Genomic DNA, 23,485 nt, shown 5'->3' with positions numbered 1-23,485 from the left:
TAAAAATACAGGATGGACGTATAGACACCACCTTATACAGAAAACCAACTGACCGACAAACATATCTACATGCTTCTAGCTACCATCCCAAACATACCAAACAATCCATCGTATACAGCCAGGCCCTACGTTACAACCGTATCTGTTCCAACTCTACAGACAGAGAATCTCACCTAAGAGATCTACAGCAAACCTTTTTAGAACTAAAATATCCACCTGATGAAGTTAAACAACAGATCAACAGAGCCAGACTGATACCTAGGGAGAACCTGCTGCAAGACAGACCCAAAAAAGAAAATAACAGAACACCACTAGTCATCACATACAGCTCCCAAGTTAAAACAGTACAACGCATCATCAGAGATCTACAGCCTCTCCTGGACAATGACAGCTCCCTTTCTCAAGCTCTGGGAGGAAGACCTTTCATTGCCTACAGACAGCCACCCAATCTTAAACAACTCCTCACCCACAATAATACAACCACCAGACTTAACATGGACACTGGTACCAGAGCCTGCAATAAACCCAGATGCCAACTTTGCTGCCACATACACCCGGACAACATCATTACTGGCCCCAACAACATCCAACATACCATCTCAGGACTATTTAATTGCTCATCTTCTAACATTGTGTATGCCATCAAATGCCAACGGTGCCCTTCAGCTCTCTATATTGGACAAACAGGCCAAACCCTACGCCAAAGGATAAATGGACATAAATCTGACATCAGGAACCATAAGACTGAAAAACCAGTAGGAGAACACTTCAATCTCCCAGGACATTCTATACAAGATCTCAAAGCAGCTGTTTTATTACAGAGAAATTTCAGGAACAGACTGGAAAGGGAAGTTGCTGAATTGGAAATCATTACCAAGCTTAAAACCATGGAAGCACCTGGGATGAATAGAGATATCGGATTCTTATCTCATTATGCATGATCAAGCTTTCTTTAGCACCTCAGCCCAGGACTAATTGCAGCCATCAGCAGCCATTAACACCCATCTACAGGTTTACCACTCCCATCAGCCCATCTCCCATTCCCACCCACCCCCACCACCCTCTGTATATATATAGGGTCTGACACTTCTGTTTCTAGTGTATCTGAAGAAGTGTGCATGCACACGAAAGCTCATACCAAAATATAAACTTAGTTGGTCTTTAAGGTGCTACTGAAGGAATTTTTTTATTTTGCTTCGACTCAGACCAACACGGCTACCTACCTGTAACTGGGACACTCCCTGTTTTCGATCGTTCAGGATCTGGAACGTTCAACTCCCAAGGCATTTGGGAGCCATGGTACAACTGTATGTTATTAAATTTTCCCTTGATGATAGCCTGAGACCTCTTTGACCAGCCTCTGCTACCAAGGTCATCTGAGAAAGCCTCGATTTTCACCAGAATTCATTCCTTCTGAGAAGGCATCAGAGAAGGGCCATTCCTGGCACAGCCCAGGTGTTTGGAGGGAAATTGCCTACAGAATGTTATTCCTGCAGGCATTCATGAAGGCTGTGAAAAGCTCCTTGTTTAGAGTGGAACTGCACTTTACAACCATATTTAACAAAGCTAGAGTGGCTACTTCTGTTAGGGGAAAGCAGCTTTGAGAAAGGATGATTTGGAGTGGAGAAGCAGTTCAGAAGGGGCTCTTTACCCTTCCCTTGCCCACTTCTTTTCTGCTGGACCTCCTGCTTTCACGCTGCTCCACAAAACACACTTGCAGGGTTCCAGATGTGTGCTTCCCCTCTCTTTCCTTACAAGCAGGCTGTTTTCCTTTGTTACATGCCTCTCTATGCAATGTAAAGGAAAATCCACCTTTAAATGTGCAATTTAAGCGGAGGGATGATTTGATGTTAGTTTTTGCCTCAATATCATGAGCTTGATAGACCTTGAAGAGACACTGCCAGCCAAACGTCAATTTGTTAATATGCTTGACAGAGGCTTCAGAAACATGAGAGATTCCAGCAACAGGAATGTATGCACAGGGATGTGCATTTTCTAGAAACAGACCTAGTTAGCAAGCTATGCCTCCACACGGCCTTATTGCTGGAATCTCTCAGGTTTCTGAAGCCTCAGACCAGCATATTGACAAATGATGTTGCCTTATGTTAAGAATACATGCATCTATGTCATGCTAGGAAGGGGCTACCATACTCCAGTTTGTTCCTATGATCCTGCTTCAGTGGCTATTCCTGAGTTGTCTGTTTCTGGTGCGCAGATCAAGAACCCAGGCGCAATGCTCCAGTGAAGGGTTTATTGGTGCATATCCATTCCTATTACATTCAGAGGAGTCGTAATGCACAGGCAGAGTACCAGGGACTTTGCCCCCAACAGTTCAAGTTTCCTAATCCTGGCTATGCAGGGCACAATGGAGGTCACTGTCTATGGGTGGGGCAGGCTGGCAGCCAGCTGGGAATGAGTAGAGGAAAACATGGCCTCATAACTATCCAGCCATCAGCAGGCAGCCCCTGAGGTAGGTGGGGAGGGACAGCCTCCATTTTATAGACAGGGAGCAAGCAACGGCCCGGAGTAGTTCCATGAGCCAAACTCTTAAGCCTCATGGTTTTATGAGTGGCCACGGCAGGAGTCACAGCTGGCACATTTGCACAGCCCATTATTCCATATACGTAATCTAACAGAACAGATTTAGCTACAGGACATCACAGTGTAGAGTCCCCATGTGATGGCCCAGTGGGAGAGCAGATCTTTGAAACCTTGCACTGATGGTGTTTGTGCATGTGCTCAACCGCAAGGAACACACCACCTGTGTAGTGCCCAGGACTAGATACACGACATTCACCAATGAAGTACAAGGGAGCACAGTATTCTGTTTCTAAAAATCAGATTCGGTGACTGAAACAAATGCATATATCTCTGCAATTTAGTCCTATCACAATAATCTGAATTTTCTTTATATGGCAGCTGAAGGGAAATATGAAAATAGCAGGTTTTAAGAGTACAAGAAAGCAGCTGATGATGGTGTTGGGGGAGTGGTTGTGAGGGGCTGAGGAGGAGCCAGGAATGGGGAGCCATCAACTTGGAAACGTCAAGGGATGAATGAAGAAAAGCCCCAACTGCTACAGAGGGCTCATACAATGCAATGGCTCAATGCCACAGTGACAGAGTACCTCAACCTTCCTCAGAGCCATCCCCATTCCAGTTGCCAAGGCCAGGCTAGGGGGTGGCCTCCTGGAGACTTGGATCTGGTAGTGAATCTTGCTTAAGCTGGGGCCACTACACGGCAAGAACAAGGTGAGAAATGCAATAGCTGCGCAGAGGATGGAGAATATAGCAGGAGCTGTGAGGAAGAGGCTACAGCAAGAAACAAGATGAAGCTGGAAATACTGAAGGAGTTGTAGTCTGAAGCACAAAGTCTAGTACAATAGGTAAGAGGTTCTGTTATGTGATCAGGCAAAGGCCAAGGTGCCAGTGTTTATACCTGGTGTGGCTTTTTGCCGCTTGCCTACTACACTATGTTGGGAGTTCCTGTTTTCCACTGGGCCTGAAGAGGGCAGTGAGCCACAAGAGTGGTGTCAAATCTGTGTGATGATTTCCTGACCGTGAGATGATCATAGTCTTCATTCAATCATTAGGTTAGCTGTTTCCTGGTCTCCAGGTTATGTTGGCAAGTTTTACCCGCACTTCCTTTTCCTGTCTGAGGGGTGGAGATCTACTTCACAAATCACTGTCTACACTCTGGGCAACCTTTACGGCTGTCCTGAGAGATGGTGAGAACAGGCACATCACCGTGCACAAGCAGACGCATGTGCACATGGATATTGCACAAGTACCTGCATTATACTTGCAGAGCAAATCAGGGTGCATAAGGCCCTTGCTCACTCACCCAGCAGTTTACTGGCTTCAGCAATCATCACTGCCATTCCTCAAATGGAAGAGGTTGAGAGTCTTCTGTGGGCAGGAAATCTTAGCTAAGGACATCATACAGAATGGCAGGTGGACCACAGGCTGTTGAATGTTCATGGGCACAGTCATGGGACTGAATAGCAATGGTTTCGCATGGAGAGACCAGTTGGTGCATGTGAAATCTCCCACCCCAGGAATCTGTTGGCTCTGCCTGAATGCTATCAGGCTTGGCATTTTTGGCAGGACCTAGCTGCTCTTTTCCTTTGCCGGCCTGCTGCTGTTCTCCCCTTAGCAAAACAGTGCAGTCTACTTCTCTTCTGAGGGGAGGAGGCTAATGAGAGCTGGCTAAGGTACCTACTCTGGCCTACGCATGGCACAGCACAAACACCAGCAAGCTCTGCTTGGGGGAAATCGGGGGTGGTGGTGCTGGCCCAATACTCTGTGTCTGTCCAGAAGGCAGCATCTCTTGCGCTGCTTGGCCCAAACTTCCTTTGTGGCCTGGAGCTTCCTTGAAGGGCTATGACACAGCTGCCAGTTGGTCCAGGCCCACAATCATTTCAAAGCCACTTCGGGTTGGTGGTTGTTCAAGGAAAGCTCAAGGAAAGAAGGCTTATCCCATGAAGCCAAGGGAGTACCAGGGCCAGTAGACACATGCCAACTTCTCACACAGGCATGTGAAGCTCATTGTACTCATCCTGCCCATCTTCATCAAAGTTTGGTTCTGCATCCTCGGAATCCAGCTGCAAGTGGGAGGGAAGGACAGAAGAAAAGAGTTAAGCAGCCATTCAAATACAAGGTGGTCCAAGGCCATCTTTTTCAGAGTAGAGACCTCAGAGCACAGTGAGTCTACAGGCAGGTTTGGGTTGTCTCTGGGAAAATTCACAATGTGTGCCCCCCCAAACTGGTTCTCCAATACAGTACTGCAGGACAGTATTGTTCTCCAGCTTCAAACATTATATCATGATGCCATGAAAAGTTTTTTAGTTATGATATGATATTGACCATTTAACCAATCTGATGCATACACTTTAGACCAATGGCTGAATAAGGACTGGGACTCCCATAACAGGCAATGGCATTTGCTTACCGCTTTGAGTTCTCTCTCATGGAAGAAACGTGGCAGCAGGAATCGTCGCAGGGGGACTGTCATGATCAGGACAAATGGGAAAGCCAGCGATGCCACAGTGGATTTCACCACCCACAGCAGCACAATGCAGGCTAGCTGGATGCATGTGAACAGGTTCATTCTCCAGGTCTTCACCTAAAGGTAAGCCAGCCAGATGATGCACCTTCTTTGGGCAGCTCTATTTTTTAGCACTTGACAAAGTACCAGACCTTCAGTGTAATACTCCATTCCCTTCTATGGAAGGGTTATCTCTCATAAAGCTGTGCTGGTACCACTCAGTAAGTGGTTTCCTCCCCATGCCAGTCAAGCCAGCCGCTGCATGTCTTTCCCCATCTTTATTTACAGGCCCATCTCAACTTGCCACCCACTGAACTTGCCACCCCTTTCACCACTCCCCACTCCCCCAGTGCACCTACCTTGACAACATAGACATGATCAGGGTGGTGCTTGGATGGCATGAAGATAAGGAGGAGCCGCTCATAGAGCTGGATGCCAGTCAGTGACGTCACACCCATATATAGGAAAATCCCAAACAGCACAGCCAATGGGATCTTGCGTAGGACATTCCCCATCACGATGGACAGGCCTGAAGAGCAGGATACAGTGTTGCATTCTCTTTCTACACACAGGTACACCCATACTTCACGATCAGAACATGGGGCAATGCCTGACATTGACACACATGTACACCCCTGGATATATACTGAATAGGCCTGGTGCTTATATAGAGACACAGAACTATGATTAGAAAGAACAAGGAGATTTGCTGTATGTATCCACTAGCTTCACAGAGCCATGTTCCCACAAGCTCCACCCCACCACCACCACAGTATGCCACAAGAAGAGAGTGTCACTACAACACAGGGGAATGAATGCCTGCAGAACAAATTCAGGTTGCTCAAATGATCTAAGATGCACACAACCACCTCAGAAAACAAGCTTCTCTGTATGGACCTCACCAACAAGGCCAGCGATGAGCACTCCTGTCACACGCTGCTCCTTCACTTCCTCAATCTTTGGCTTCTCACCAGGTGCAATGGCCTTGCTCATGACTGTGAGGGCGTTGACATGGGTGACTGAGCGGACCGTGGCAGCTGTGAGCCAAGGCAGCCCAAAAAGGGCACAGAGCCCTCCCATTGTACCAATGAGCAGCAAATCAAGGTGGAAGCCCGATCCCTTTATCAACTTCCGCTCCTTCTTGCTGACAATAAGGCTGCAAAGGAGATAGGAAGGGAGGGGGGACAGAACAAACATGAGTTTCAGTGACCAATGTAACAGATTTTTGCTCCAGCAAGGGGAGCAGTGGCACACGGTATTTTGAATTTATTGTTATTATTTTTGCAGCAGCTCTTTCAAATTGGGAGACTTGGAAGAATCAAGGCATGTGGTCAGCAAAGGGAGCATACAAGACAAATAACATGCATCACACTATAGAAAAGACCTCCTGGGAGCTATGGAAACAGTATTCCCTTATTCAATGTAGACAGCAAGGACAAATGAAATTAGTAGCCTGTTGTCACATCCTCTCAGAAGGGGTACCTCTGTGCATCCCCTTGATTCTGAATTCTCTTCCCACCCAACACCAATTCCAATTATAGCTGCTGCAATTATTTAATTTTACTTAGCCACCCAGGTGGCACTGTGGGTTAAACCACAGAGCCTAGGGCTTGCCGATCAGAAGGTTGGCGGTTTGAATCCCTGCGACGGGGTGAGCTCCTGCTGCTCAGTCCCAGCTCCTGCCAACCTAGCAGTTCAAAAGCATGTCAAAGTGCAAGTAGATAAATAGGTATTGCTACAGTGGGAAGGTAAACGGCATTTCCGTGTGTTGCTCTGGTTCGCCAGAAGTGGCTTTGTCATGCTGGCCACATGACCTGAAAGCTATACGCCGGCTCCCTCAGCCAATAACACAAGATGAGCGCTGCAACCCCAGAGTCGGTCACGACTGGACCTAATGGTCAGGGGTCCCTTTACCTTTACCTTTATTTAGCATTTCTACAGGGTGATAGGTACAAAATGAGCTGGCCCCCAGTGTGGAGGCCTGGCACTTACGTGGTGATCTGGGTTTCCATAAAGATAAGGATGAAGACCAGAAGTGCAGGGATGGCAGAAGCAAACATCATCCACATGGGAAACACCTGGTTGCTTCCTAAGGGATGGATGAACCAGCCACGCTTGTTGGGGGTTGTGACTGACAGCACTGAGGGAACATTCAGCTTCTGTGGTGACAGCATAAAACATGGAGGAAAAGACATCAGTCTTGTTTTCTGCATGGAATAGATATCATAATCAACAAGAACTTTATTACCCACCCTTCACCAGTAGGTCCCAGTTCCATTAGGAATGGCACAGAAAGCTTGGAATGTGCTGTTCTATTTTGGCATCTATGTCAAAGTCACGTTAATTGGACATGCCTGTACTGGCGTATGGGTGTATGTCTTAATGGGTCTCAGATGCATTCACTGAGCTTGCATTCACCTGTGCACTGTCTGCAGTGGGCTCTACTTCTCTATATGTATATAATGATGGGCTGTGCAGTCACACAGGGGAACTGTGGCTGGGATGCAAAACATCCGCATTGCTTTGTAATATCCCACTTCCCTTGCTCTATTTCTAGTTTAGAACACTGATCAGGGATCACAAGAGTTTTCACATGGCAGATTTTGCATCTTTTCTTGGTGGTCCTCAACAAAGACTGATGGTCCTAAACACAACCCCATTTTGAAGTTACTGCAGATTAGAAGGAATCCCAGCCTAACATGATAAAACTACCAGTTGTAGATAGCAATTCTAAACTACAGCTTGTATGCACATAAAAGACATGTATGCCTCTCTCAGCACAGCCACCACAGCCAACCTGAACACCCTAGGCCAATATAGCATCTGACACTATTCGGAAGCCCAGCTAGACATGCATTCTGTCTTTAGGTGACCATACATTCCACAGACGATCCAGCTAGAGGTAACAGGGACACATTCAATAATGTAACTCACAGAATGGCCTGAACTGGATTTGTTTCCTGTTTAGAAGTCTTGCTTTCATGTGAAATTTACACTGATTGAGAAGACACAGATGCTGGCACCCACATAGACAATGGAAGTCTCAGATTAAAGTCCAAACTCATCGAAAAACACATGTCCCTCATACCCGCTGGGTGGTGAAGAGTTGGAACAGGCAGTACCTACCTGGGTATATGTATCAGTGATGGTGTAGTCCACCAGAACCATGACCAGGATGGAGATAGGGATTCCAAAATCTCCAATGATTCGCCGGGCCTACAGACCAAGATGAAAGTAAGCACAGGGCATGCTGGAGATGTTGCCGGGCGCTGAGCCCAAAAGACCCTATTTGGTCTTTCATCCACTGAAGAATTTCTCACCATTGCACAAAGAATATGACTCTGCCTGAAAATGCTTGGTGATGAGGTTTGGTATAGTAGAATAAAGTTCTTAAAGATGATGCTAAGATGTCTGACCCTTCTCTCCACCTCTACACTGCCAGTCCCTGGTCACCTTATATGTCAATCATATGGGGATGCCAGCCAGATTCAAAATGGTATCTGGATAACATTTGGGCATGCCCCAGAGCAGCCTTCCCCAACCTGGTGCCCTCCATATGCTTTGGGCTAGAACTACCAATATCTCTTACCGTTAGCCATGGAGCCCAAGGCTGGTAAGAGTTGGAGTCCAAAACATCTGAAGAGCACTTTGTTGAGGAAAGGTGCCCTGTGGAGTGGCCAGCTGAGGCTCTGCATTTCTGTGGTTGAACTTCAGCATCCTGGGGGAAGTACTGTACCTTTGGCCTCCGTGGTATTGACTAGAGCTCTCTCTATAAAAAGCTATCCATGGAAGGGGATCAAAACAATATTTCCACCTATTATTGCTCTTAGCACAGGAAAAAAAACCCTGCTTCACTGAACATGTAGAATGGAAAGACTAGGTGCCCCACCAAAATGTGTATGGGGAAACACCACCACACTTCTTGCTACCTTAGACCTTAGCCTCACCTTTCCTCCTAGGAAGGAGCCTCACCTTTCCTCCTAGGAAACGGCTGTTCTTAAACTTGCGCATGAAGAAGGCAATGAAGAAGGTTCCCAACATGAGGATGAGGGACAGCAGGGCAGTGTTGGGCTGCATCTGAGTGTCAAGAGCCATGGAATCGGGAGGCAATGTGCTGCCATTTAGATCTCTTGGAAAATTTGGTGGGTAGAACCTCAGTAGTGGGTGCTCTGTAAATACCTGCGAATATAGTGTCAGAAAAGAGGACACTTACAGACACCCATGAAAGACGGAAGAGTTGTAAATCTTCCTACTCAAGGGTGGTGTGCGAGAAGTCATCAATAACCCACAGTTTGTCTCATAATGCTGGCACAGAGTTGATACCAGCAGGTCAGCCAGGCAGATCCAGATCCAAAGCTCACCTTGTAAAGTTTGTAGAATGTTTCATAAATAAAGATGAGGGAGATGAGGAAGGCAAAGATCTCCTGGGTAAAGGGGGAGATGTATCGCACCAGGAAGCTGCCCTCAGCGGCCACAATGATGAAAATGAAGACAATAAGCCAGAGGCCAATCCACACCCGGCCTGTCAGATACTCGATGCCCTGGCTCTGGCAGAACTGCCAAAAAAAGAAACAGAGGTGACAGAAATAAGGGAACTGACTTCAGCATGTTTCCCTTCTAGTCTTTGTACCTTGGCTCATTTTGAAGAGCAAGTCTGCACAACATGTGGCCTGCTAAATTTTGCAGACTGGCACGTATTTGACAAGCTCACTGTGTTTGCAGTCCCAGGAGGGCAACACAAATAGAGCTTTAGTGCAACCCCTCTGGGAAGTATGCAAGCCTGCAGTTGAGGCATTATAAACCCCTCCTGGTTTGATGGAGGGGAGGTGCCAAACAACCCAGCAAGAAAAGGAAATCATCAGGCTTCATTCTCTGTTCAGTTACATGGTCATCAGCATCCAGTGTCTTGTGCTACCAAAATGTTACCAGGCTATTTTGAGGCACATTTGACTATTATTCACCATAAACACTGTACTGCATACCCATCACCAAACACTTTTGAAATTTGTGCTCGAGTCTTGCCCCACCATAATTGCCAAACCCTCTTGAAGTAACTCAGGGACACTCTGTGGGCAAATTCCCATGCAAGCAAAGATCAGAAATGCCCAAAGCAACAGAAATAGCAGCAGTGTTGGCCAATAACTACTCTTTCAGCCCACCATGGCAGATTGAGGCAGTTGGGCCTCCTTGGTTAAAGCAATGCATGCATCCTGTATCATTAAATTGAGAGCACATGCTCCTATCCTGTGCAGTGGCGCTCTCTGGTATGGGCATAGCATATCCTCAACAAGGATAATGTTGTTTAATAAACCAAATAGCCCTATTCGCAGGCTGAAGAAGGTTATTGTGATTATTTGAGAGGGTGCAGAAGATGATGGGGATTATTTGAGAGGAGTCACCTCTCAGCATGGAGTCAATTCCAGCCTTGAAGTCACTAAATTATGATATTACCTAAGCAGTGTGGGATCAGCATGTAAGCAGGAAATAAATCCATTTGTGTACAGTGACTCCCATGGAGCTGGGAGCACAAACCTCTCATTTTCAGGTGATTCCACTGAGGTAGTTAAAGCCCCATCCATATAGGTGAAAATAAGTTAACAAAAACAGTTTCGCACACAGTTCTGCCCCCATGTCATTTGGGATTTTGGTGACACCCTCGCCACTCAAGTAATGTGTGAATTAGGCCAGATTTAAGTCTTATAGTGTCCTATATGGGCACTTCATAAGCAGTGCACAGCAGCATGCGGTATGTGGGACATCTGCATGTGAAAGTGGCAATGTAGAACCAAGGAAGACACCAGTTTACAGGTACCTTGTAAAAAGCTTCTTCAAAGACCAGCAGGGGCCCTGAGAAGCCAATGACAAGGAGAGGCTGGGCACTCAGCAGAGAAAAGAGTATGCCCAGCACTGAGGTGGAGATGATCAACTCCGAAACGCCCATGAGACCTTCTGTCTTCTCACCTGTAGAGAAAGAGCAATGTCTCTGGGACAAACTGCAGAGTGGCAGACAGAAACATGTGCCCAGCTCCCCCTGGTGGGTGGGGCTCACCACAGGAGAAAACTCATAGCCCTTTCTCTCAATTGCCACTGCCAATGAGTCCCTCCATGCACGGATATGCTACTGTTTGGTGGAACAGTTAGGCCAAGGAACCTCAACATGAACAAATTCCCTCATATTACATTCTAACAGATAATTTCCTGTACAGAAATGCACCCTTGTTAGAGAGTCCAGCAAGTGATGTGAGATATATTCTAGCTGCAGAGATTTTGAATCCTCTGCTTATTTCAGTTACCTTCTTGGGAGTGTTTGCACTGGTCCCTACCCATAAACATGGGGGGAAAGGAACACAGTTTTCTGAAGAGTAAGTGTCCTAGGGAGAATGGTACCCACCCTGTTGGAACAGGGTAAACTGATGTCTGGATCTACCTCTAATATGAGAGGAAAGTGCAGAATGTAAGCCAATGGATATATGACTCTGTTACAGTTATTATGGGATGTGGGTAGTGCTGTGGGCTTGCCAATCAGAAGGTTGGCAGTTCGAATCCCCGCGACGGGGTGTGCTCCCATTGTTTGGTCTCAGCTCCTGCCAACATAGCAGTTCAAAAGCGCGTCAAAGTGCAAGTAGATAAATAGGTACCGCTACAGCGGGAAGGTAAATGGCATTTCCGTGTGCTGCTCTTCTTTGCCAGAAGCGGCTTTGTCATGCTGGTCACATGACCTGGAAGCTGTATGCTGGCTCCCTCGGCCAATAACGTGAGATGAGCTCCGCAACCCCAGAGTCGGTCACGACTGGACCTAATGGTCAGGGGTCCCTTTACCTTTACCTACAGTTATTATTATTTTTTATATTATATGACACCTTTAAAAATCATTTATTTCTTTACATTTATATCCCACCTTTCTTCCATAATGGAACTTAAGGCAGCATACATAGAGTTCGCAAGCAGAGTGTCCCATCCAGCAACTAATCAAAATCAGACCTACTTTGCTTTAGCAATATTGTAGCATCAAGTGCTTAAGAAGTAATAAATACATTGGCGCCCATGAACACGTATAGAAGAATGGGTTGTGGGTAATTGGGCTTAAGATACCCCCAATCTGTTCAATAACAAAGGGACAATTCTTCTCACCATTAAACAAATTCTTTCTCCTAACCCCAATAGTTAAGGGCTAGTGTCTGTGCACTGTTATTTGCTTTCAGGGATATGAGAGCAATGCCATGTGCAAGCCTTGGCCCCCAACATTTTGGTGGCTTGCAGGAGGCCATCTTGACCCTTACTGATGTTTCTCTGCAGAGATTTGTTCAGACCCTCTCCTGTCCTACACAGGCCTCTGCCCATCCAATGTAGGACTCTGGGTTGTGTGCAAATTAGCAATATTGGGGAGTGACTATTAAGAGTAGAAGAATGCTTTTATTGTTACCATAGAGAACAAGAAAGGAACATGCATAGACTGGAAAGCCCCAGAGCCAGGCAAGAGTGCAATGGGACAGAGCCAAACCCATCTGAACATAGCAAGAGCCAACTGAGCCCACCCACTTGCCTAGCAAGGGCACAGGCACAGATGAACCAATCCCAGCCACTTAGCCAGTGTAAGCACAGGCAAAAATTGAACTAATGTGCTCAATCTCTTGGGCAGCCTAGCTGAACAGGAACCAGCTTGAGCAAGGAACTAGGGTGGGACAGGGGAGCTGAGGTGAGGAAGGAAGAGGAGGGTGGACTCGTTACCTAGCAGTCCCCCAAAGGTGATGGCGGGGGAGAGAGCAGCGAAGTAGATGAATAGCACAGCTGCGAGGCACTGGCTGTGCAGGGCATCTTTGAGGTCACTCAGATACTTGGGGTACCTGCGCTTTATGTCCCGCACCAAACCACCAAAGACAATGCCAGTGCGCTTCAGAGGGTCATCCTCCTCCTCGCCGCCTTCCTCCTCCTCAGCTTTTACCTCACAGATCTCTGGAAAGACATGAACAGCATGGTGGGGGTGAGGGGAAGGGAGAGGGAAATAGACGCAAGATACCTCACACCCAGTGCCAGCCTCCAGCATCCCTAGACAGGGCGGACTCAGTTCCTCATACCTGCCTACTCCAACTTTCAGAAAGTCCCCCCTCCCTCAGCATCAACTAAACTGTGCTGTGTCTCTTTTGAGCTGATGCAGAGGCAAGACATGAACTGTGCTAATCCTTCCTCACCCACCCTACCCAGGCCATGAAGCAGAATAGTAAGGTACAAAAGGCAAGGAGAGAAGAGACCTTTGGCTTCCTGAACATTCCCTTCTTTAGTGGACTTCTTCTGGTCCCGCTCTTTCCTCTTCCTCAGCAGCTCTTTCTGGAAGGTGGCAATTGACTTGAGCAAATCCTTCCCTTCCACTTCTGATGGAGGGATGACAATGCTACAGTCGAGGAACTCATTGATGGCATTGAGCAGGTCTTGGCGGTCATCTGCCATGTAAGCAGCTTCATGGAAATGCTGTCAGCCAACAAGGGAAGATGGTCAGTCAGGCAAAGAGCAGCCCATCACTTATCCTCTGTCCTCCAGTATAACATTGCTTGGTGATGCTGTCTCGGACCCAAGACGAGCTCATCAATCTACTTTCAAAGCCAATATTATCTCAGTATCATCAAAGGACCCTATAACTCTCTTCTCAGATTGACAGCTGTATTAATCCAGTGTCATGGCAACAGCATATGCTCCACTTATCCCTGTTCATTTGATTCCTGTCCTGGCATATCATCATCACTATTTTATGTCTATTTTGCTGTTCACTAAATCTAATGAATTTTTTATTCAGTGGATATCCATGTATTTTTTCTTGGTTGTCTACGCACAAAAGTATACAATTTCCCTTCTATTCCCTTACTAATGATTTATCCAAGTGTGCAATATTGTTGAATGTATTTGACTTGCACCTATTCCACCCTTGAACAGTGGGATGTACTGTAAAATTAAAAATTGTAAAAACATTGGTTTGTTTTTTTTTAAGGAAATTGCTATGGTCAGTTTGCTAGCATACCTTCTTCAGAAACCAATTCAGGACAGAGTATTTCAGAGCAAATAAAAACAACTTCTAGCAAGTGGGGAAGAGCCTTCACACTTAGAAGAGTGTGTTTGGACAGCATGGTGAAGGAATGCACCAGTTGAGCTATTTGGGGCATCTGAAAGGGCATGTCCACCCAACACATTCCTCTTCCCTGGGTTCTATGCTTTAATGTGCATCAGAAGTTTTCCCAAGGGAGCATTCCTTCCTCTGTGCAGACTGCATAGCCCATCCATATTTACAGTTCCCCACATCCCCCATGCTGGCAAGTCAGGGGGTGTGTGGGCATGCATAAATCATTAGCAGAATATTCAACCAAAGGAGGAAAATGGCTGGAGGCAAAGGGAAGAGGGTTCATACACAGAGCAGTCTGTGGTGCAGAATTACTGGATCAATTGCCTGACAAAGGTGGTGCCAGATAGGAGCAAACACCCCCTGCCTCCCAACCTACCCCCACCATGCTTATCTATGCTTCCTTTTGTCCTGCTGCTTCCCTGCCCTCCCCGCCCTCCAGAAAACTACTCAATCAGAGCAAATAGCAATTTGGGTGTTCTCCTGATTGACATTTGCTCTAGTTTAGCACTAAAGAGTGGGTTTTCCCTGGGAAAGGAGCATAACAAGCAGAAAACCACTCAGACCTGTGTTTTCTAGGCATAGAACAAGTCTACAAACCCTTCCTGACTTGTGCTCCCTTGGCATTGTGCTGCGTCTTCATGATGTTCCCTTTCTAATGCATCTTTCAGCACCCTTGCTGCTACCCTTCTCGTGTCTTCTCCAGCCTGAACCAACACTCAGCTCCTCCTCACCTTGTCTGACATGAGAGTTGAGATGGAACGTCCGATCTCATGGTAGTCCATGTTGGACTGGCTTGGCCCCAGCAAGACAAAGATGAAGCGAACAGGAATTGGGACTTCCAGGACTGATTCCAAGAACACAGCCTCATTCAAACGGACAAAAGCCATCGTTGGTTGCTCAAGGAACTGAACACAACCTTTCAGGAAGGGAAGCATAAGACCATGATGATCAGTGTGGAAGCAACAAGCTTCTGAGATCAGGAAGCATGCTCCAGGTTTAGGGAGTCTTGGCAAAATGACACATATGAACACATTTAGGACTTGTCCACACTTCCCCTTCTCCCATGATTTCTAGGCATGGTTTCTCCCATGATTTCTAGGCATGGTTGCAAGTGGTTTTGTATTTGACCCACAGCTTTCCCCTGGAAAATATGCTTTTTATGGCTGAACTGGAACAAATAGCAGTCTACAGAAAACCCAATTTCTTTTTGGTCCAATTTGGAGGTAAACTGTGGGTTTTCCCAGAAGAAAGTGGTGGGGCAGACAGAGGTGTGGATGAGCCCTTAGCTGCAAGTTCCACCTGGCAGTGCCCTCTCTACACACCTGCTAACAGTGGGCAGTGTGAGTAGCACAGGACGCAATATCTGAGCACACAGAGTTTGAGGTTACTGCCCTATTCCCTACTTTTGCAGCAGAACGCTTCAAATATGCTAGGCAATACATTTTTTGCCTTTGCCAAGACAGTTTTCAGCCAGGCATATGAAAGGTGAGTGAAGCCATATTATTTCTCTTAGCCCATGGTGGGGTTTGAACCCCTCCCCCCCACTTGGCCTGGGAGTGTGTAGGTTAAGATGGCTGCACCGCCAGTACAGCAGCAGCACCGAACCCCTGAACTCCTCATGAGACAATGCCAGCAAAAGGAAGAATGTTACTGTTGTTAAAATCACAGGTCTCCTGATGAGACCTCATCAAGGCCTCAATACTAGATTTTGGCCCAGGTCTCCTTACCAACAAGCACTACAGTGGCTTCTGCATCATCGGGAATCTTCTCCATCAGCTTGAGATATTTGCCACGATGTCCCTCAGAGCTGTGAAGGTGCATGTTTTTCTGTCTCAACAACAAAGGTTCTCATTAGCCAGGGCTCCCTATGAAAACATTTACTCCCCACACTGTTGGAGCACCACTTCGCTCTCTAAATGAAAGGACCATAAAAAGGCAGGCTGCATTCTGGTTGCTGAAGTCCAATAGTTTTCCTGCTGCTCTCTGTGATTCTAAATGCTCATTTAAGGCAAATTTAGAAATTGATTGTTTTGGCATATCATAACATTCATTCATTCACTTGCTTGCTTGCTTTGAAGTTGTTTTTTTTTTACAATCAAGTGATATATATACATCGTAATAAAAATGAAGAAAATTCAGAGAGTTCCTAAGCCTTTAGGCCAATGACTCCCACAACTATTTCCCCCCACCTCTTGACCAGTGCCATTTATCTTACTTTTCCTTGTTCCTTCCCTGTGACCAGCAGAAATAAAGTAAGCTGTGGAAAACATTGAAATCTCTGCACCTTGCTTGTAATTCATTATTTCTTAGTAAGGCCCAGTTAGTAATGAAGGTCTCAGTGTTTTCTTTAACTCACACACAGATTTCACTCTACTTACTGTACTTTTCTGTGCATAAGACTAGGGTTTTTTTTTTAAAAAAAAAAAACTTTAAAAAATGTTTAAAGGGGGGTAGTCTTATACACAGGGGCAATCTTCCCCCCCCCATTTTCTTAATTTTAAGTCCCCCAAAATAGGGAGCATCTTATACATGGGGGCATGTTATACACAGAAAAATATGGTACTTTTCAGAACAATTCAGCTCTCCATGCCTGTTCCTCACTCACCTCTCTATAATCAGGGTCATGGATTCTGGGCTCTGTCATCTCAATGCGCTCTTCCCCCATCAATGGCATGCATGTGTCAACTGCATGGTTGTGGTGGTGATGGTGGTTTCCTACCATAGAGTTCATGCTGGAGTTGGAATGGTTCCGGGGAAAGAATACCTCCTTTTCATCATTAGGGTGGCTGAAGAAATAATGCAGATGTTAAAGGAAGTACAGGACAGTGGCCAACTTTCTTTGCTAAAGTTTATTGCAGCTCAGAGCTTGACCAAAATGAAAATATACCTTTCACATCATTTATTCCTGTTGTGTCCACAGCAACAAATCCCTGCTCATCTATTTCCCTGCTTCCCTACCCCCATTTTCCTGACTTTTATATACCCCAAAGTCCTGGTCTCCCTGCCCATATATATCTTAAGCTATGAGCTCACAACTTCACTTAGAGATATCCATTTCACTGCCCCAAGACAGCCAACATCTTTATGTATGTCTAGTTCCTAAGAGGACCTCAGGAACCTCATCATCTCCACACTGAAAAATTATCTTGTTCTCACCCAACTCCCTCTTGCCATTCCTGGCCTTTTTGTGCAGTCTTTTATGTATCATGCCACTGTTCACTTTCCCTTAACATTCAGCAGCTGTGACCCTGCCACTCAAAGCCCAACCTGCGGTCTTTCTAATGCCAGCACATTACTTACCTGTGCTTGAGCAGCAGGGCCCTGAGGACATTGGCTCTGTCTTCGGCCTTGATCTGGTCTGATATTATCATGGTCTCTACCACCAGGTGAGCAATGCCAGGTAATGTTGTTTGCTCCAGGTCCAACAGAACAGCTCCTGGGATCAGGAAGACCAATAGGTTTAGGTCATTTAAGATCATTGAAGAGATTTCCCAGGCACAAAGTATCTCAGACTGTTGTCTCCTATCATTTTTCCTGTGCAAAGGAAATTTTAGCTCATACCACTTTGCTTCTGACAGCAATAACAGTATCTCAATGACTCAGGGCATTATGTTGCTCACTCACAAAAATGTATCTGTACCCCACTGCATGGGATTTCACACATCACTTAATCTCCTCAGAATCTCCCAGGGGTATTTCTCCCTCAACAGGACTTCCCCCCTCACCTTCCCACCCCACATCCTAAACCTGTTCTAGGGGCTCCCTCAACCATCCAGAGCAGATTTAGGGGGCATAGGGAGTGCACAGGAGCAAGAGGAGGGAAGTCCCATTGTGCGAGTGGACCTCATTCTTTGCACGCAACAACTTAGTTGAATCCTGCCCTAAATCTTCAATTGGATCCGAACCTCTTGTGAGAAAAAGCAAACCTTTTTGGTGGCCTCCTTCTTAGCCCAAGACTTCAGTGTTGCACATTCAGCTGCAGGACCAGGCTGCCATGAATGATGGAAAAGATATCCTGGCAATCAGAAGACAACCCACAATTGTCTACCATTCTCTCTCTTTCCCTTGAGAGAGTCTGAATCATGAGAGATCTTGTTGATTTGTGTCTTTTGTTTGCAGGTTGGGATATACGGTAGCTTTTATCAAGGTCTTGTCAACATACATCTCAGGACAAAAGCCCAGCCCCACCTTGATTACTCACCATGGGCAATAGTCTTCCTGAGCTCCAGAAGGCTGCGAAAGGACAGTGAAGCCACATGAGGCTTCCCCCATCGTGCTGTGTCCTCCTCCACATCTTCCTCAAATTTGATCCAGCGCGCTGTCTCCTTCCAGTGCATGTCCTGGTTCTTCTCCACCACTAATTCATTCAACTCCACAAATACCTGTCAGAGGAAAGAAAGGGAACTGAACTGCAGTTGCTTCCTCTGTCCAAGTTCTTTCATGAGAATAGCCTACCTAGCACCTATTGCTGTCATGGGGTGGTGCTCTTTAGCTCTGTCCTCTTAGCACCAGAGATCCCTGTTGATGACAGAATGCTTAAGATCTGCTATGAGAGAACTTCAGAGGAAATATATGCCTGCCTTCATCCTGTGGATCTGATATAGCCTGTGGGCAAAGAGTACACAAAGAATATAACTGGAGGAGGTCTAGATTCATATCATCTCAACTGTCACTAAAGATTTAGGGCTCATCCACACTTCTGCTTTCCCTCAGGGAAAATTACTCAGGGAAAATGTGGATGAGCCCTTAGTTTCCCCTTCCAGGCCAGCCATTTCCCCTCTCAAAATAGGGCATCTTGTATCAAGGGAGACCCAAAGAGCACAGATTAGGATAAGACTACTTACCTATACTTACCTACTTGCCATGAACTCTGTAGACACTGCTTCAGCCCCACTTTTGGGTCACACAGTCTTATAATGACTATGATTACTGCCTCTGTGGGAAACAATTCACCAACAGGCAACATGGCCAGCGCCTGATTGAAGCTGCCAATTTTGCCTGCAGATTGTGAGGTCTCCACAAGGCAGGGCCATTACCTCGTGGGGTTTCCTGTCAAGCTTCTTCTTCTTCTTCTTTTTTTTGACAGACTGTGAAGTCAAAGACTTCTTGCTGCTTCTGGTAGTCTGACTCCGGGAGGGTTTCTTAACCAGATGTCTTCTTACTCCTGGATTATCTTCAAAACGGTGGCCTAGAAAAAAGGCAGGGCAGGAGCAAGGGCAAGCAGTAGTATGTATGCCATGACTACAACCATGAGAGCATAGTCAGAAATCTGAGCAGCTCAGCTTTCAGCCCCATGTTTCTAGCCCTGAGATGGGTAAGCAATACTAGGTGAAAACTTAGCAGTCAGAAGAGGGATGAGCAGAATTTCTGCTTGCTCAGGCTGGGGCATGGAGGCAGCATTCTGCATAGCTCCTTCCTTCCCCAGCATGTCTATAAGAAGCAGGAAAAAATATGAAAAATGAGCCTATTCATTCTAATTTGCTTAATTTATACAAAACACAGAATTGAGCTTTTCTTAGTGCATAGCTTGGATAACCTGGGCATGGACCAGGGGTGTTATGTTTCCTTTTTAAAGTAGAGCATACACAGCCCTTCTCTTTTCAGGATTGCTGTGGTCTCAAGGTAGCTATGAAAATGTCCCACAAGGAGCCAGGCCATTGATCTCTCTTGATCAGTACTGTTTACTCCAAAAGACAGCAGCTCTCCAGCCCTTATACCCAAGATGCTTCTAACAGGAGATGCTGGATGCTGAACCTGGGGTTTTCTGCATGCAAAACAAATGCCCAACACTGAGCAATGGCCCCTCTCTGTCCTTGTCTTGCTCTACATTCTGACTGTGAAGCAGTCTGCAACACAGCCAGGAAACAGAAGCTTTTATTCCCACACATTTGTTCCTGAACACTCTTCTTGAGCAGGTGCAGGTGCTTATGCAATAGATCTCTATCTCAAGAGAGACACAGATGACTACTATGATATACTTCATGAAGCATGGCAAAACCTCTGCTCAGCTACAATTTGTTGCTGCTGTTTGTTTTCTGGGAGCTGCAGGAACAATGTCAAGGCAGTGGGGGCACATAATGTGCTTATCTGTGGCTGTGAGGGAGTGGGGAGAAGGGTTTTCAGGGCTTTGTACGAGACAGTATAGGAAGGGAATTTTATTGTATCACAGCTATATAGGCACACTCTTTATTATTTTATCCATTACATTTTTTATCATCATCTCCTCCAAGAAGCTCTGGCAGTACACAGTATTCTCCTGCTCCCATTTTATCCTCACCACAACCTTGTGAGGCAGATAAGGCAGCGTGTGACTGCCCCATGGTCACCTAGTGAGCTTTGTAGCTGAGTTGGCATTTGAACCTGGGTTGTCCTAGTCCTAGTCCTAGTCCAACACTATACCAGGCTGACTCTCCCCACAACAAACATCTTGACATCTGATTGTCATGCTTTTGAATATTATAATTTGCCCCCTCTGATCAGCATGTTTTTGGAAAACAGTCCAAATTTTAGAAGAACTAAATATTCACATACATATGTGTTCTATTTGCATATTATCACATAGTGACAAAATCATTCATATAACTGCATAGTTTAGAATACACAAGGCTGAACTTGGTTTCACAAGATGAGATGTTAGAGAGCAAACTTTATTCTGTTTTGCTTTGTGGTTCCATCACATAAATAAATAGGGCATAATCTATCAAAGGTTAAGAATGCAAAAGCCCTGCAGGATGAGACCAAAGGCCCACCTAATCCAGCATCCTGCTCTCAGGGGGGCTGCCAGATGCCTATGGGAAACCCACAAGTACAACATGAGCTCTCTCACCTCACGTTCTCCAGCAAATGGTACTGAAAGGCATGCCGATACTGAAGACAGCACACAGCGATCATAACTAGTAGCCACTTATAGCCTCATCATTAATTTGCCTAAACCCCTGTCCAAGTTGCTGGCTGTCTTTATATTGGATGGCAGCAAACTCCACAGGATAGCTATGTGAAGAACCTCCCCACATTTAGCCTCATTTGCAGTACTTTGAGATGGAGAGAAAAACTTTTCTGCATCTACCTTCTCCTCACCATGACTATACCTCTATCATGTTCCCAATTACTTACCTTTTCTCCAACTAAAAGGCCTCAAATGTAACCTCTCCTCTAAAGGGAGTTCTTCATCACTGCTCCCCCCTCCTTGATCATTTGGTTATCTTTTTCTGCTCTTTTTGCAGCTCTATAACATCCTTTTTTGAGGTGAGGTGACTAGAGTATACAGAACTCCAGATGCAGTTACACCACAGAGTATTGTAACAGCATTATCAAACTGGAAGTTTCATTTTCAATCTCTTTCCTAATGATCTCTAACATGGAATTGCCTTTTTTCCAGCTGCTGCACATTGGGTTGCCATTTTAATTGAGCTCTGCACCGTGACCTCGGGATCTCTTTTCTGGTTAGTCACTGTCAGTTCAGACCCTAGAAGTTAGGGTGGGGGAAATAGACTAATGTTCATCACTTGACACTTGCTGAAACTAAGCCTCATTTGCTATTTTACCCATGTCCAGTGTGGAGCTTTTGGAGCTCCTCACAACTCCTTCTTGCTTTTACCACCCTGGACAATTTGGTGTCACCACACTGCTCACTCTTCATTCCAGATCATTTATGAACAAATTAAAAAGCAACTTTTTTCTGCCTTCCTGTTCTCCCACATCAAAAAGCAGGCAGTGTTTAAGGTAGTGTCTGCCAATGTCTAGACAGGCCTTGGGAGCTAACACCAGGACAGACATTCTCATGCCATCGGTTCAAATGCTATAGTTGAGGGCTTCTCTGACCTAAAATGGGAGCTGTGATGTGGTCTCTCTCAGAAAACAGCCGAGAGGGGTTGATTAAGTTAATGGTTCATGCCAAGGGCAACTGTTCAGGGGTTCTCATTTTTTCCCAACAGCAGTGGAATTACTGAAAGGTAGCATAAATTATGAGCAATATAGCACTTCTGGACAGTATTGCCCAAGTGTTCTCAGGATAGTTCAGCCATCCATGCCCTCTTTCTATTCTTCACCTGCTTTTAATAAATCTTGGGAGTATGACATGCAGTAGAATCATAGAATCATAGAGTTGGAAGGGACCCCAAGGGTCATGTCGTCCCAACGGCCTGCAATGCAGGAATCTCAACCAAAGCATCCATGACAGATGGCCATCCAACCTCTGCATAAAAACTTCCAAGGAAGGAGAGTCCACCACCTCTCATGGGAGTCTGTTTCACTGTCAGAAAGCTCTTCCTGATGTTGTGTCTCCTTTCTTGTAATTTGAATTGATTGGTTCAGGTCCTAGCCTCTGGAGCAGGAGAAAGCAAGCTTGTTCCACGTGACAGTCCTTTAGATATTTGAAGATGGTCATCATATTTCCTCTCAGTCTCCTCTGCAATGCTAGGATTCACTCCCCTGTTCCACATTCTCATGGGAAGGACCATTTTACAGCCTGACACCTTGGGAATCTGGGTCACTAACACTGCAATTCTATGCATGCTTACCTCAGTGTAAGTTCCATTGAACTTAAGGAAGCTTCCTTCTGAGTAGACATATACAAATTGCACTGTAAATTAAATATAAACAAAATCTATACATTGCTGGAGGGTTTTTCCTCCCACTGGCTGTGCGCCTGATTTGAGGCCTGTTGACAGCTGGATACCACATCATCCCATTTACAGCTACACAAGAGTGACAAAAACCAATAAGTGCTCATCAATACTAATGCACTCTAGCTGCTTGGAGCTGCTATTCTGGGGTCATATTATATGTAGTGCTCATAATTTCTACAGGCAAGTTGTACAGTTCATCTGGAGACAGAAATAACATCTGAGGGCAAATATATGTGCGATTCGGGTGTATGACTCGTGTACTTGTGTAAAATGTATAAAGCATGTCAGGTGTGATTGTTTGACTGCATTATAAACATAGAGAATAATATTAGCCTACTCACATGTCAGTCACATACATCTGTGTCCCCCTCCCATGCTTGACATCCCCTTGGAGAGGGACTGAGCAGTGCAGACAGAAGTTGAGTTTGGTGCTTCAAGAACAAACAGATCTGATGTGAGAGATCCATAATAAGATCTCCTGCCTTCTTAAAAAAATATTAAATGGCATTTGGTAGCTGCAATTCTGATTGCAGCAGTTGTGGGGGAAAGGAGATTTAACTCTCTTCCCCCAGTGCTGTTTTAAACCCTTCTGCCACTAGCACCACACGGGGAAAGTACATGTATGGTGCCTATATTCCGCCCCCCAAAAAGGGCCGATAGCAGCTTTAAATTGTAGGATTTAGACATGCTCTAGATCAGCCAGAA

At 45.8% G+C, this 23,485-nt stretch overlaps 1 protein-coding gene across 1 annotated transcript in view; it reads right to left on the bottom strand.

Annotated features, from left to right (window-relative positions):
• Positions 1-2,237: 2,237 nt before the first annotated feature.
• The window catches only part of SLC4A3 (solute carrier family 4 member 3), a 45,967-nt gene continuing 24,719 nt past the window's right edge, over positions 2,238-23,485 (bottom strand). The window contains exons 7-23 of the mRNA XM_035126521.3: positions 19,190-19,341; positions 18,355-18,535; positions 17,454-17,589; positions 16,759-16,939; positions 15,881-15,980; positions 14,885-15,069; positions 13,294-13,510; positions 12,773-12,997; positions 10,857-11,005; positions 9,406-9,600; positions 9,017-9,223; positions 8,171-8,260; positions 7,037-7,203; positions 5,947-6,200; positions 5,404-5,573; positions 4,949-5,122; positions 2,238-4,601 (exon numbers count right to left, since the gene is read on the bottom strand). Coding sequence (XP_034982412.3) covers positions 4,524-4,601; positions 4,949-5,122; positions 5,404-5,573; positions 5,947-6,200; positions 7,037-7,203; positions 8,171-8,260; positions 9,017-9,223; positions 9,406-9,600; positions 10,857-11,005; positions 12,773-12,997; positions 13,294-13,510; positions 14,885-15,069; positions 15,881-15,980; positions 16,759-16,939; positions 17,454-17,589; positions 18,355-18,535; positions 19,190-19,341 — 2,861 coding nt within the window. The 3' untranslated portion in view covers positions 2,238-4,523. The remainder of the gene's footprint in view (positions 4,602-4,948; positions 5,123-5,403; positions 5,574-5,946; positions 6,201-7,036; positions 7,204-8,170; positions 8,261-9,016; positions 9,224-9,405; positions 9,601-10,856; positions 11,006-12,772; positions 12,998-13,293; positions 13,511-14,884; positions 15,070-15,880; positions 15,981-16,758; positions 16,940-17,453; positions 17,590-18,354; positions 18,536-19,189; positions 19,342-23,485) is intronic.

The sequence above is a fragment of the Zootoca vivipara genome, chromosome 1, assembly GCF_965207765.1.
Source record: "Zootoca vivipara chromosome 1, rZooViv2.hap1.1, whole genome shotgun sequence".
In the NCBI taxonomy this organism is placed as follows: Eukaryota; Metazoa; Chordata; class Lepidosauria; order Squamata; family Lacertidae; genus Zootoca; species Zootoca vivipara.
The sequence above is the reverse complement of the archived record's forward strand: the minus strand, read 5'-3'. Positions and strand labels throughout refer to the sequence as shown.